The 14,896-nt window shown below is 45.1% G+C and overlaps 1 protein-coding gene across 2 annotated transcripts in view; it reads right to left on the bottom strand.

The window, feature by feature from the left end:
• Positions 1-4,184, bottom strand: part of ZFP37 (ZFP37 zinc finger protein) — an 83,580-nt gene extending 79,396 nt beyond the window's left edge. The window contains exon 1 of one of the 2 annotated variants that reach the window (XM_061426514.1): positions 3,958-4,182. In XM_061426514.1, the coding sequence (XP_061282498.1) occupies positions 3,958-4,089 (132 nt within the window). In that variant the 5' untranslated portion in view covers positions 4,090-4,182. Of the gene's footprint in view, positions 1-3,957 lie in introns of both variants that reach the window. The other variant, XM_061426513.1, reaches the window with a different exon arrangement.
• Between the last annotated feature and the right edge of the window lie 10,712 nt (positions 4,185-14,896).

Here is a 14,896-nt window from a genome sequence, read left to right on the forward strand (position 1 = left end):
ACGATTGTTTACAGTCTCCCAGCCTGGAGAGGCACAGGAAGCTTAAAATATTCAAATAGCTTAGAACCTCTCAGAGATAGAAACTGTCAGAATAAACTAGTAAAGGATTTCATTGATGAGCCAATGCTTGTTGCCAAGTTTCCACATCCCCTGAATTGTATCCTTGAATGTGTATTAATTAATACAGTTGGTATGTAGAAAAAATAAGTAGTGGCCTTGGTGTTAGTAACTTTAGACCCTTAAGGTAATAAATTTTTTCCTTTGTTGTAAACCCATTACACATCCGCCCTATAGGAATGCAAAGTCTTTGTCAAGAGTCATAAAATGTTAATAGGCCTTCTGGCCAGAAGATGATGTAAATCACCTAAACCATTTGTATACGATAAATTTGCAGGAAAGAAACCCTGGTTTTTGATAAGGATCAAAAACTGCTGACTTTGCATCCCCTATTATCCTCTATGTGTAACTTAGGGTATAAAAGCCCCTGTTAAAAATAAAGCTACGGGCCTTGCTCACCAACGCTTGGTCTCCCCATGTCATTCTTCCCTTTAACTTCCAGCTGAGTCTCCATCTGGAGCGCAGAACCCACCATGCTTACTAATTATGCCTGGGCTTCTAAGATCCGACCGGGGAGGCCTCAGTGTCTCCTCTCCTTCGGGAGAACGGAAGGATGCCTGCGGCCTACGTAAGTGGTGCAAACTTCTTGTCTTGAAGTTTTATTGGTCTCCCGCGTAAACCAAGCTACTCAGCTTCTTTTCTCCACTGAATTTTCCTACTGAGCTATCCTCATTCTATTACTCTTTATATCTTTGATAAATAAATAAATAGTCGCCGACGCCGTCTCCCCTTCGAATACCCTGGATCAGCCAGGGCTGGACCCCCGCAAACTTTCTTGTGCAATTGTTATAAAAATATCCTTGGACTTCCCTGGTGGTCCTGTGGTAAAGAATCTGCCTGCCAATGCAGGGGACACAGGATTGATCCCTGATCCAGGAAGATTCATGCCACAGGACAACTAAGCCCATGTGCTCCAACTACCAAGCCCACGCTCTGGAGTCAGAGAGCCACAACTACTGAAACTCACATGCCCTAGAGCCCACGTTGCTCAAAAAGAAAAGCCACCTCAGTGAGAAGCCCATGCACTGAAACGAGAGAGTAGCCCCTAATCACTGCAACTAGAGAAAGCCTTCAAGCAGCCATGAAGACCCAGTGCAGCCAGAATAAATAAATTAACTTTTAAAAAATTTAATCCCTAAAATCAAGAGGTATGATGTAAGAAAAATAAGCATGCATACGATTGGTTGTGGGTGGGGAGAAGGAATTAAATAAAGCATGTTAAAGTTCTCCTCTTATTAGGTAGCTACTGTAGAATTTTGAAGCTAATAAATACATATTCAAACATGTCTGTTTAACATTTAAAGATCATCCCCACTGCCATAAACCACCAATCAGTTATCTGTGTGTGTCACCAATCTCTGAGCTCACAAACTTGCAGTCACTGATTCCTATAACTCCTGTCACTAACTGTTACTGGCTTCCCAATCACTGAGCCAGCATGGTCCTTCCTAATTCCAAAAGGACTGATCCCAGCAAACCTTCCAGTTACTAACAGCAACAGATCTCCACAGTTACTTGCCCTCATAAACACTCTGATCACATATTGCCACAGGTTCCTCAACTATTGATGCCAGTGGAACATATCGATCTCCACCTAAGATATGACCCCCAAATACTATCAATCCCCAATCACTGACACCAACAGAACCTTCACACAGCCTTTACAGAAACCCTAACCACTGCCAATAAACTCCACTACACACACCCTTTCAGCTATTTCCTTCACCTGCTTGCTTTTTTAAATTTAATGTTTATTTATTTGTCTGTATCAGGTCTTAGTTGCAGCATGTGGGATCTAGTTCCCTGACCAGGATTGAACCCGGGGCCTCTGCATTGGAAGCATGGAGTTACAGCCACTGGACCACCAGGGAAGTCCCATCACCTGCTTGTTTCAACCAAAACCTACTTGTCACCTGAGGATTCTGCTCCCTTACAGTGTTCCCCAATAGAAGTTGTTTCCCCACCTCCCCCCCAATCTTAGAGCCTTAAGATGAAGTAAATTACACTTTTAACTGTTTTTCATTCATCCTTCAAAACCGTATCTTGTTTAGAGTATCACCAGGCTTTAACCCATTAACATTCTGGTTCAATGATTCACTAGAAGGACTCACAGGGCTCAGTATATAGCTGTACTCATAGCTATGATTTAGAACAGCAAAGAATTCAAAGCAAAATAAGCTAAGGAAAAGGGGCATGATGTAAAGCACAGAGGAATACAGGAATAAATTTCTAAGAGTCCTCTCCCAGGAGAGGGCTTCCCTGGTGACTCAGACAGTAAACAATTTGCCTGCAACGGAGACCTGGGTTCGATCCCTGGGTCAGGAAGACCCCCTGGAGGAGGAAATGGCAAGCCACTCCAGTATAGTTGCCTGGAGAATCCCCATGGACAGAGGAGCCTGGCAGGCTAAAGTCCATAGTGTCACAAACAGTTGGACAGGACTGAAGTGACTTAGTACGCCTTTCTACTGTGTCATTCTCACTGACACACAAAGTTGTCTCAATATTATTCATCTGAGGAAAATCCTCTCTTAATCTCATGTCCCATCCAATATCCATTTCTTTGCTCCCCTTATCAGCAAAACTCTTAAAGTTGTCTATACTTGCTGTCTCTATTTCATTACCCCCCATTCTTTAACTCTCCCACCAGATTTTACCCGTCATTCCACTCTAAGAGCTCTAATCAATCAAAATAACCATGGAACTACAACTTGCCAAAGTCAAATTCTCTGTAGTCATACTCTGGGGACTGAGTACTGCCATTGCTTTGAAAACCTTGATGCTTTTTTGACAACACATTTACAGTTTTCCTCCTACCTCAGTGGTTACCTCCTACTGCCTACCTCATTCTTCTTCTCCTCCTCCCCTCTCCCTCTCCTCCTCCTCCTTCTCCTCCACCAGAACTCAAAACATCAGACTGACCCAAAACTCTTTGAGTTTTTGCCCTTTTTTCTCCCCTGTCATTTCTTCCTAGATGATTTCATTCAATCTTATGACTTTAAATGCCATCTTTATGTTGATCCCTTTCAAATAAGGATTCTTCAGTCTAAGTCTCTCCTAGAGACTATAAGTCTCTATAAGTCTCTAGATTTATATATCTAACAATTTCTCAACATCTCTACTTGAACATGTATGTAATGGGCTTCTTGCCACTGCTCAAACAGAACTATGGCTTATCCACCCTGGCTCTTCTTTAAGCCATCAAACCAGGTCTTCTCCAACACAACCCTTTCTCAGGAAATGGAATCTACCAGTTCCAAAAAGCCTAGGTGTAAATTTTGATTCTTCTTTTCCCTCTTGCTCCATATCATCAGTAAGTCCTATTGGCTCATCTCCAGGCATGTTCTAATTCTGATTTTTTATTTCACCTGTAAACCCCAATCATCATCTCTTACCTTTAACTACTGCAATAACTACTAACTCACCTGCCTGCACCTCTGCACACAGAGGGGAACAATTCCATCTCTAACAACCACAGAGACTTTAATTGCTGACTCCCGTAGACATTCCCATTTGCGACCCCCATAGTCCTCCCCAATCTCTGATACACCCCAAAGCCCTTATTTCTTATCCCCGCGGCCTTCCAAACTCTGACTGCGCAGGCCCCTGTCACCGCAGAGTCCTCAAACAATGATTTCCTTAAACTGCACAGACAGCCCTCTAGCACTATCCCTTAGCTCCTGAGGATGCTAAGATCATCCTCCCGCCCGTGCAAAAGGCCCTTCAGCATCGACTCCAATTCCCAAATCACCTATTTCACAGACTACAGTAACCCTCCAGCCACTGATGCCCGATTAAACGACAGCTGACCACCAGACCACCCCGCCCCATCATCGCGCTCACCGCAGCGCTGCCCCCGGGCCCCGACACAGCCATCTCCGGAAAGCACTCGGCCTCTTCGGCTGTCCCTGCACTCCTCCTCCGGTCCACGGTCGCTGGCTTTGTCGGGAACTGGGCGCAGGTGGTGGCCGACATGGCGACCACCCGGAGCGCGGCCTCGGCGGGTCCGGCAGCTGCAATGGCGGCGCCCTTGAGTATGGGCTATGGGCGCGGCCATGTTGACTGAGGCTCTGCCGTACAGCGGAGAAGACGCGGTCGGGGAGGGGTCGGAGGTCGGAGGTCCGCTCCCGGGCTTGTTTAGCTCATCTGGCGGTGGTGAGATGCGAGCCGGCAGAAACCGGGCTCGCAGAGTGCTACTTGCAGAGTGCTTCAGTGTGCGTGACACCCCACTCCGGGTACTCAGAGGTTTCAATTCTTGAGGACAGAATTTGGAGTTGCTTTTCCCAGTCAATGCAGCCAGCTGCGGGGAAACAAGGAATTGCAGACTATCGCAGATTCCAGAGAGCCGGAATAATGAGAGAAACTGGAGGGAGAAAAAGGAAATGCCCAATCAGGCAGATGCCATAGATGTTTTATAGAGACAGAACGCTAATCTTGGAAATATATTTCATTTATGGTATGAGAGCAATGAGAAAAACTGACGCACCAAATTAAGTGAACACATCGCTCCTCAGTGAGAGCCAGAGTTCGATGGTGATGTTTCAGTCCAATATTGTAATCAAGCAATTGGAGTAGAAATAATTTCTCATTGTGCCGTTTCATGTACAAACGTCACTAACAATTATGCCTTGAGCTTTTATAACGTATGCAGATTGGATTGCTTGGGTTTGCTAGGTAATGAGTAAACAATGGAGATTCAGACACAGCCTTTATTCACCCTCTTATGGAATTTACTATGGGGCAGGGGGTTGGTAAAATTATCCCAAATATTTTATTCTTTTTTCCAGAGTCAAACATAGCCTGTTTTGCACCTTCCACTTGCATGTGCTTTAAAAAAAGGAAAATCCAACCGAGTAAATTAGAATATCTAATTGACTTTATTAAGAGATTCATGAATGGGACAGCATTTCATTTAGCAGACAGAAACGCCATCTGAGGAGCTGTGCAGAATGGAGTATTTTTAAAGGTATAAAAGTGCTGGGACAGGGGAGTTAGGATTATTTCAAACGAGGTCACTTTCCTTTGAGGGAAAGAAGGGGATGTCCCCAGTCCCAGCAATGCCTTCCTAGTCTTCTGACATCAACTTAAGAGCAAATTATGTTGTAAATATTATGATGCCTAGAATTCTAGCATGGGTCCCATATCTCTGCTCCCTAGTGTTATCCCTTTGTGAGAACCCCTAACTTTCAGTGCAGGAAGAACCTATGGTTGCATAGAATATTACTCCCATGATTAGATCCCAAATCAGTTGACTTTAAGTTGATAAAAATGGAGATAATTGGAGGGAATAATACTCCCATGATTAGATCCCAAATCAGTTGACTTTTCAATTCAGTTGTTCAGTTGTGTCCAACTCTTTGTGACTCCATGGACTGCAGCACACCAGGCTTCCCTGTCCATTATCAACTTCCAGAGCTTGCTCAAACTCATGTTCATTGAGTTAGTGATGCCATCCAACATTTTAGCCTCTGTCTTCTACTCCTGCCTTCAATCTTTCCCAGCATCAGGGTCTTTTCCAGCGAGTCAGTTCTTCACATCAGGTAGCCAAAGTATTGGAGTTTCACCTTCAGCATCAGTCCTTCCAATGAATATTGGAAGAGAACCCCATGAACAGTTGACAAAAAATGGAGATAATCGTGGTAGGCCTAATTTAATCGACTGAACCCTTAAAAGTGGATGGACCCTTCTAATAGTCAGAAATTCCAAATATGATAAGGTCTGTGGATGGAACTACATAATAAAGACCTAAAAGCCACATCTGAGAACTGATGTGGCTACTACTAGCACGACAGTGGGAAAAGGCAACCCACCCAGTATTCTTACCTGGAAAACTCCATGGACAGAGGAGCCTGGTGGGCTACAGTCCATAAGCTCACAAAGAGTCAGACATGACTGAGCACAACAATAACTAGCAAGGAGTTATTCCTTGCTACGACTCCTACGACTGCAGAGTAAATGATTTCTGCCAAAAACCTGAGGGAGCCTGGAAGCATGTATTTCTCTAGTGGAGCCTGAGATTAGGACACAATCACCCAATACCTGAATCTCAACTTTGTGTGCCCTTGATGGGAACCCAGCCATACCATGCTCAGACTTCTGACTTGCTGAAACTCAGATAATAAATTTGTGTTGTTTTAATCCAATAAAGTTAGTGATCATTTGGTCTGCAGCAGTAGAAAACTAAAGATTCAGCAAAAATTGAAGGGTAAATAGTAACTGAGATTCCTCTTCATCTACTGGAAACACAGCCCCTCCCTTTGTGTCCCAGATAGAGCATCTTTGAGCCTCACCATCTGAGTATGGCAATTCCTGCCCCTCAGCTGGTAAAGAATCCGCCTGCAATGCAGGAGACCTGGGTTTGATCCCTCGGTTGGAAAGATCCCCTGGAGAAGGAAAAGGCTACCCACTCTGGTATTCTGGCCTGGAGAATTCCATAGACTGTATAGTCCGTGGGGTTGCAAAGAGTCAGACGTGACTGAGCAACTTTCACTCCTCAGATAAAGTCCTGACTTTGTCCCTAGAGCACAATCCTAAGGGGTCCACTAATTATGTTTAAAAAAAAAAAAAAAAAAAGCTCTCTGCTTTCTGTCTCCTCCCAGCTAGTTATAAAAGGAGACAGGCAGGTCAGTTTCTCCAGGCTTTGCTTGAACATTAGTGTTTCCTCACAAATACAAACAAATTCCAACATATCTCTAAACAAAAGGCTGTTCTCAACTGTAACAACTCTGAAAGCCCTTGATTCTGAGTAATTGTCTAATTATCCTCATAGAGCCCTTGCAGGGAGGCAATATTCAGAGACAGAACTGGGTGGAAAAGTATAAGCAAGGCAGGGTATGGATATTCTCTGCACTGAAGAGGAGGAAGGGAAGCAAAGAAGAGAGGAGAGAAATGAAGAATGAAGGAGTTTGGTAAGAATAGATCGTGGAATGGGGACCAGGAACATTTCAATTCACCCAAGAAGTTCCATCCTTTCTCTACATGGAAGAGTCAGTCAGTTTCCTAGTTCAGGATAAACAGTAAAAGAGTGGATTTTTGGGGAGGGGCGGGGGCTATGTTAGTGGCATGCTGGATTTTAGTTCCCCAACCAGGGATTGAGTGCATGCTCCCCACAGTAGAAGCACAGAGTTGCCAGGAACCGGTGAGGCATTCCACTCATGACAAAGGTCATGAGGAAGGAGGCTCGGCATACGCAAAGGCGGGATCGAGCCTCAGGAGTCCGCCCGGATATTCTCGAGCATCTACCCCCCCAAAAACCAGAGTCTGCCTACTTTATTGCTTTGTGCTCTCACCTCTGACTTTACTGGGGGCTGTCCCCCATCACCATCTCACTCTCTCTGTCAAAGAGTTAACTTACAACTCCAATTAATAAAGTTCCTGGGCAATTAGGAGTGTTTAAATCCAAACCCCTCAGATGGCTCTCTAACTCGCCTGACAAGTTTACCCGGACTCCTACAGCTATGCATACGATTGTTTACAGTCTCCCAGCCTCAAGAGGCACGGGAAGCTTAAGATATTCAAATAGCTTAGAGCCTCTCAGAGAGTTAGAAACTGTCAGAATAAACTAGTAAAGGATTTCATTGATGAGCCAATGCTTGTTGCCAAGTTTTCACATCCCCTGAATTGTATCCTTGAATATGTATTAATTAATAGTTGGTATGTAGAAAAAATAAGTAGTGGCCTTGGTGTTAGTAACTTTAGACCCTTAAGGTAATAAATTCTTTCCTTTGTTGTAAACCCATTACACATCCGCCCTATAGGAATGCAATTTTATCTTTGGAAGATGGCGCCAAACCTTAAAATAATTACTCTTAGAGAAAATAAGTCTTTGTTGATAAGTCCTTGTCAAGAGTCATAAAATGTTAGTAGGCCTTCTGGCCAGAAGATGATGTAAATCACCTAAACCATTTGTATACGATAAATTTGCAGGAAAGAAACCCTGGTTTTTGATAAGGATCAAAAACTGCTGACTTTGCATCCCCTATTATCCTCTATGTGTAACTTAGGGTATAAAAGCCCCTGTTAAAAATAAAGCTACGGGCCTTGCTCACCAACGCTTCGTCTCCCCATGTCATTCTTCCCTTTAACTTCCAGCTGAGTCTCCATCTGGAGCGCGGAACCCACCATGCTTACTAATTATGCCTGGGCTTCTAAGACCCACTCGAGAAGGTGTCTAGGGTGGGGCACCTTCCGCTATTCGAGAGGGCGCCTGCGGCCTACGTAAGTGGTGCAAACTTCTTGTCTTGAAGTTTTATTGGTCTCCCGCGTAAACCAAGCTACTCAGCCTCTTTTCTCCACTGAATTTTCCTACTGAGCTATCCTCATTCTATTACTCTTTATATCTCTAATTAGCATATAAATAGTCGCCTAGACCGTCTCTCCTTCGAATACTCTGGATCAGCCGGGGCTGGACCTTGGCACAGAGTCTTATCCGTGGGACCACCAGGAGAGTCCAAAAGAGTCAATGTTAAATGTGAATCAACTTTGTAAATATTATTAGTGTGTGAATTAAATACTTACACGTGAGTTTTGGTAAATGTTTAGACACTTTCAACTAAGTATGCTGCTGCTGCTGCTAAGTCACTTCAGTCGTGTCCGACTCTGTGCGACCCCATAGATGGAAGCCCACCAGGCTTCCCCGTCCCCCCTGGATTCTCCAGGCAAGAACACTGGAGTGGGTTGCCAAATTTTCAAATCGAAACCCCAGAAAATTGTCTCTGCTTCAGATAATCTCTATTACCTCCTCTCGTATCATCAGACTCTATCATCTATACAATCTTAGGTACTTGAGTTAGAAACTCTGTTCCCTCCATTAGCCTGTAGTTTGGCTCTTGACTGTATAGACTTTCTTACAATTGTCTCTAGGAAATGTCCCACAATGGGCCTTCTCCAAGACTTATTCACAAAAATAAAGAGAACGGTGTGATCCCACATATCAGTGTTCTCTCGTTCGTGCATTCGGTAATTCATTTCCTACTTAGAAATATCTATTGCACATCTGTTATGTGCCAGGAACAATGCCAGGTAGTGTGAATACAAAACGGGAAAAGTCCTTAACCATGGGTCCCATTTAGAGAGCTTAGGATTCACGGGAGGAGATGAGTATTATTCAAATGAACACACAGAATTAAAATTAGGACTATGATAAGTGCTTCAAAAATGATACATGGTACCATGAAAGCATGGAATCTAGTCTTAGAATTATTATAAATTACCCAGAAGAAAGGATATGTCAGTTGATATTTGAAGAATAAACAACAGTTTACTTAGCTTTTCAGATTGATGAATAGCATATGCAAAGCTTACTGCCGCCTCCCAACCGTGATCTTCACAAAGAAGAATCTGTGGAACCTTCCTCATCTCCTCAAGAGTCCTCCCAGGTCTCAAAAACCTCTTTGGCTCCATCCTTGATTGGGTCTTTATCCTTCTTCATTCTCTTGAAGGGACAGGTTTCCTTGGAGAAGATGCCTTCGTATTTTAAGTTTAAGGACACTGACTCTCATGGTTCTCATTGCCAGGGCCTTGCCATGCAGCCCATCCCTCATCATCCATGTTTATCATTCTGTATTATGAAGAGTACGTGATGAAGTGAGACTCAGGAAGTGTGGTGCAGTGCAAAGGGAAAACTTTATGGATAGGCACAATACATCCGGGGCTTCCCAGGGGCTCAGCGGCAAAGAAACCGCCTGCAGTTTAGGAGCCGCGGGTTCGATCCCTGAGTCAGGAAGATACGCTGAAGGAGGACATAGCAACCCACTCCAGCATTCTTGCTTGGAGAATCCCATGGACAGAGGAATCTGGTGGGCTACAGTTCATAGCGTGGCAAAGACTCGGACACAACTGAAGTAACTTAGCGCGCGCGCACACGCACACACACATACACACAGGGTGCATCCAATCAGTGAGACACAAAGTTCAATACAGTGTCAAAAGGAACTGCTTTTTAAAAAGACATGACTTCAAGTTTTCATATTGGTTGGTATAAAGATTGCAAAGGCATGACAGAAATACTGCATGTCTTAACTGAAGTGTTGATAACAAAGGTTCATATACATTTGTGAACATTTTCTTGATGTGTGCACTTACATTGCTGTGGAATCTAGCATTCTAAGTAAAATCTCTTTAAAGTTGATACAGTGAATAAAGGGAATATGAAAAGGAAGGCTAATGAAAGGTTCCACACCCTACAAGAACACCTGCAAGGACACTCATAAATACACAGACAAAGGATTGTAATAGTAAATTATTTATTGCAGTACATGTAGAACATTGTAGTCCATAAGTAAAAATGGAATTTTAATATCAACACCAAAAATCTACAAAGTTCATCATATAACCCAGATAGTTCATTTGATACAGAGTTGTTCAAGGTAGATTTCTAAGCATAACCTTGAAGAAACCCAATCTCTGGTAAAACCCCCCCAAAAAAACAATTGTTCTTTGCAGTGGAACCCACCCCTAGGAATCTACCTATTTCTACCTCTATCTCTACATCAATCTCGACATCTACCTCTACATCAATCTCAACATCTACCTCTACATCAATCTCTACATCTATCTCTACACCAATCTTCACATCTATCTCTACATCAATCTCTACCTCAATCTCGACATCTAGCTGCCTGTAAGTCTTCTTCCTCCTCTACGTCCTCCTTTCCCTCTCTGTGTTCCTCTCTCTCTCTCATTTCATTTTTTCAATAAAACAGGATAATATGGAGGGATGAAAAGGCACAAATCACATCACTAGGGGATGCAGTCTGAACAGCGGGATTAAAGAGTGTTGTCTTCTAAATGCACATCCTGCAGACTGACTTCTGGACACGGTGACACATCTCCCTGAGCTGGGGATGCAGCAGGAGCTGAAATCCATTCGCTGAACACCTTTCCCGAGACAGGAGGATTTCTGTCTTCTGCAGGGAAAACTCGTCGCCTCGGGGTACAAAATGCCTCCCAGGAGCCTTGCACTACTTGAGGAATGGCGGGGAGCGCCCCTAAGACCCAGGCGCCCAGGGCGGGTAGACCTGCGGGCCCGGAGGTCGGTGGTGCGCGGCGAGCAGGGAATCCAGCGCCGTCAGCGCCCAGTGCAGGGCGGCGCCAGCGTGCGTCAGCTGCCAGGTGAGCCAGGAGCGCTGCGAGGCCGTGGGCTCCGTGCGGTCGGTGGGCACCGGTAGGAAGGCGCCCCCCGGGGCCCGCAACTCATCCAGGACCACTTCAAGGGCTCCCATCTGGTTGCAGAGCTTGGACGTGAGCTCCTCCAGGGGCGCGGCGGCTTCAGGTGACTGGCTTCTGCGAGGGCGCTTGGGCGAGGGGGGCCTGGACTCCGGGTTGTACTGGCAGTGTCTCTGGCCCCGGGCCCACACTGGCGATCGGAACCGGGGCCCCCTGTCCTGGAGACGCCGGGAAGTATGGGCAGAACCTAGGAGGGAGACAGAACAGGAGGGGTTCCTGTGATGTGCGCTGCCCCTGAAATTTCTCATCAAATGCACAACCGCCCCTTGCCTGTCCCAACACCTCCACCCCAGGCCTCACACCGCACCATACCTGACTCTGTTGGCCTCTTCCAACATCTGCTGGCAACCCAGGCCAAGTCCTGGGCACCTTCCTCTCAGCCTGTTCCCACTTCATGGGCATCTCACCAAGGTTAGAGGCTTTCTCTGCCCTCTGGGGTTCAGTTTGCCCCTCAGCGCCTTTGCCCACATCCCCACCTCTACCAAGCCCAGCCCAGAAACCTACCTGCTCTGTAGTAAAGTCCTGCTCTGCAGGAGTTTGGATGCTCCTTAGTTCTCCACTGGGCTGGGGGTGGTCTTCCCCTCACCTTCTCTTCTCCATGGCTGTTTCTCTTGTGACTCTCAGGGGAGCCATCCCGGCTTCTGCATCGCTTGTGCCTGGTGACCTCTGTGGGTGGAGAGGAGGACAGGAGTGAGTGTTCCCTGACCTACCTCTGGAATCTGGGGAGAGTGGATTAGAGAAGGTTCCAAGTCCCACTGCTCCTCCACTTCTGTGCCATCCCCTCCCCCAAACTCTGGTTTCCTTCAGCCCCCCTCTCCCTCCATGAGCATCTCACCTGGACAGAGTAGTTTCTGAGCTGCCTGGCAGGCATGCCCCAGGAAACCCTCTCTCAAGTTCAGACCTCAAAGATGGCATAGCTGGTAGAGCCCATGATCACAGGGGATCAGGACTTCATCCTGGGTTTCCACCCCCGCCCCCCGCCCTTTCAGAGGTGTCAGGGTCACATCTGGGACCTGTTCCTCTGTCCCACAGCCCAGTCCCTACTGTCTCCCAAATTCTCTCCAGGATCACTCAAAACAGATGTCTGCAAAAAAGAATCTGGCATCTTACCTGCTTTGCCCTGAGAGCCCTCTTGTGTCTCCATGCTTCGTTTTTCTCTCTGTCTTTCTGAGGGATGTCGATCTCCTCCCTTCTCTTTTACAGACAGGTTTTCCTTGGAGGAAATCCTCCCATTTTCCCTGTGGGAGACACCTTGTTTCTGCTGGCCAGGCCTTCTGCCCCTTGCAGCCCCTTTCATTGTGTCCTTGTCTCCCATCAGCAGCACACGTCTGGATGCCTCAGAAGTGGACCAGGGAATGACCAGGTGAGCAGAGGGTGTGGCCTTGTCTAGCTTTTGGACAGCCCCCTGGGGAGTCACAGATTGGTCCTCAGGAGGATCACACCCCCAAGGGCATTTGCATGATGAGGTTAACACTCTTTGGTATATCCCACTGACTTTCTCAGTCTGAGGATATTGTAACTGTTAATTTCAGAGCATTTCAAGTCTCTGCTATATATTAACGTCTGAGAAGGACAATTTTTAAAAAATTTAAGTTTTTTTGATGAGGACAAGTTTTAGTCTGTATTGAATTTGTTAAAATATTGCTTAGTTGTTTTTTTGTTTTTGTTTTTGTTTTTTCTTTTTCTTTTTGGCTGCAAGGCAAATGGGAACTTAGCTCCCCATCAGGGATCCAATGTGCACTTCCTTCATTGGAAGGTGAAGTCTTAACTACTGGACTATAGGGAGACCCGTGAAAGGGCAATTTTGTCTTATTTGTTTCATGCTGTTTTTTATCTATTTGTTTTCAACAATTTTGTATATCTGTATGTCTGTCAGCATGGGTCACTCTATGCCAGGGGTCAGCAAGGTGTTGATATAAAGGACAGCTGCTGCTAAGTCGCTTCAGTCGTTTCCGACTCTGTGCGACCCCATGGACTGCAGCCCACCAGGCTCCCTTGTCCCTGGGATTCTCTAGGCAAGAACACTGGAGTGGGTTGCCATTTCGTTCTCCAATGCATGAAAGTGAAAAGTGAAAGTGAAGTCGCTCAGTCATGTCCGACTCTTAGCGACCCCATGGACTGCAGCCTACCAGGCTCCTCCGTCCAGGGGATTTTTCCAGGCAAGAGTACTGGAGTGGGGTGCCATTGCCTTCTCCCACATAAAGGACTAGAAAACCTTTATGGTTTGTTTTACTTGCATTCTCTTTGGCCCCTACTCAGGTATGCTGTCCTGACATGAACGCCACCAGAGACTACAGCTGAAAAGGCATATTTAAGCTCCAAATTGTTAAAAACAACAACAACAACAACATAGGTCAGACCTCTGCTCTCAGCATCATATCAAGTTTTGAATTTAATTTTTTCTTATTTTTCTCACTCTTGTTTCTTCGTCTGGATATGGACATATTTTTCAACTGGGATCAGAAGGTACAAAAAGACATAATAGGTGAGTGACAAAAATAACCTAGGACACAGCTTTGAGAGCACTGGTTCATGAATAATTTGAAGCAAGTGATGGACATATTCACTGTCTCTGATTGCAAACAGTGTACTTGTAGGTTGGATAATTTCTGTGAATGAGCAGAGGCAGCATATGGAGGAGACCGCATTGTCTTTTGCATATAGCTACTCTTCTATAAAAACAGCCTTCACCAGGTCTATGGGACCTCTAGGTCAGATTGTTGCTGCTGATGGCTGATCAAACTAGAAGCCAATCAGAATCTATTTTTAATAGACTCAAGGTACCCAGGCCTCAGAGTAAAGAGCTGAGTCACATTAATGAGAATGTTCACTCTGCTATACAGCTGAAACTAACAACATTATTCATCAACTATACTCCAATGTAAGCCAAAAAGTTTTTAAAAAGAGAAGAATGTTCTGTGGCTGTTGGGGCTGACAGAGTCCTTACCTCTTCTCAGGCTTGAGATGTAGCTCACTATTTTCACACTAGTTTTTTGGGCACATATTGATATAGATTGCCACATATTCCTGGAAAGTGTACATGTTGTGAGGGTGAGAATTAATTCCAAGTGCTCAAGCGCATGGAAGGCCCTGATCTCCAATCATTCTGGGGTCACTGTGAGGTTGTTTAGATCTCATCTTTGAAAATAAATCCTTCAACTGTAATCATGCTGATTGGCCTGGTACATGTAGACTTCCTGAAGTTTTCAAATCCAGTGTAGCTCCCCAAATAGGTTCACACAGGGGAGTCTGTATTCCTTATAATTTTGCTCAAAATATACAAATTTCCTGTACACCAAAGCCTTGCCTTCAGTGGGCAGGGAATTTAGACCTCTAGAGACTTTAGATAAAACCAGTATAATGATTAAGGGCTGATCTGTACTCAGGAAAGGTGCTATCCTGTGACCTGAATGTTGTGATTTATAGTAAGAAAGATGTATTTGGTATTTCTCCTGGTTGCTGGCACAGCTACTAAAGCCACTGGAATTTCTTAAGTGTGAAAGGAATAAATGGGCTTTGTTATGTTAATGAGGTGACCTTTATAAGCATCCCAGTG

Source organism: Bos javanicus, chromosome 8 (assembly GCF_032452875.1).
Source record: "Bos javanicus breed banteng chromosome 8, ARS-OSU_banteng_1.0, whole genome shotgun sequence".
In the NCBI taxonomy this organism is placed as follows: Eukaryota; Metazoa; Chordata; class Mammalia; order Artiodactyla; family Bovidae; genus Bos; species Bos javanicus.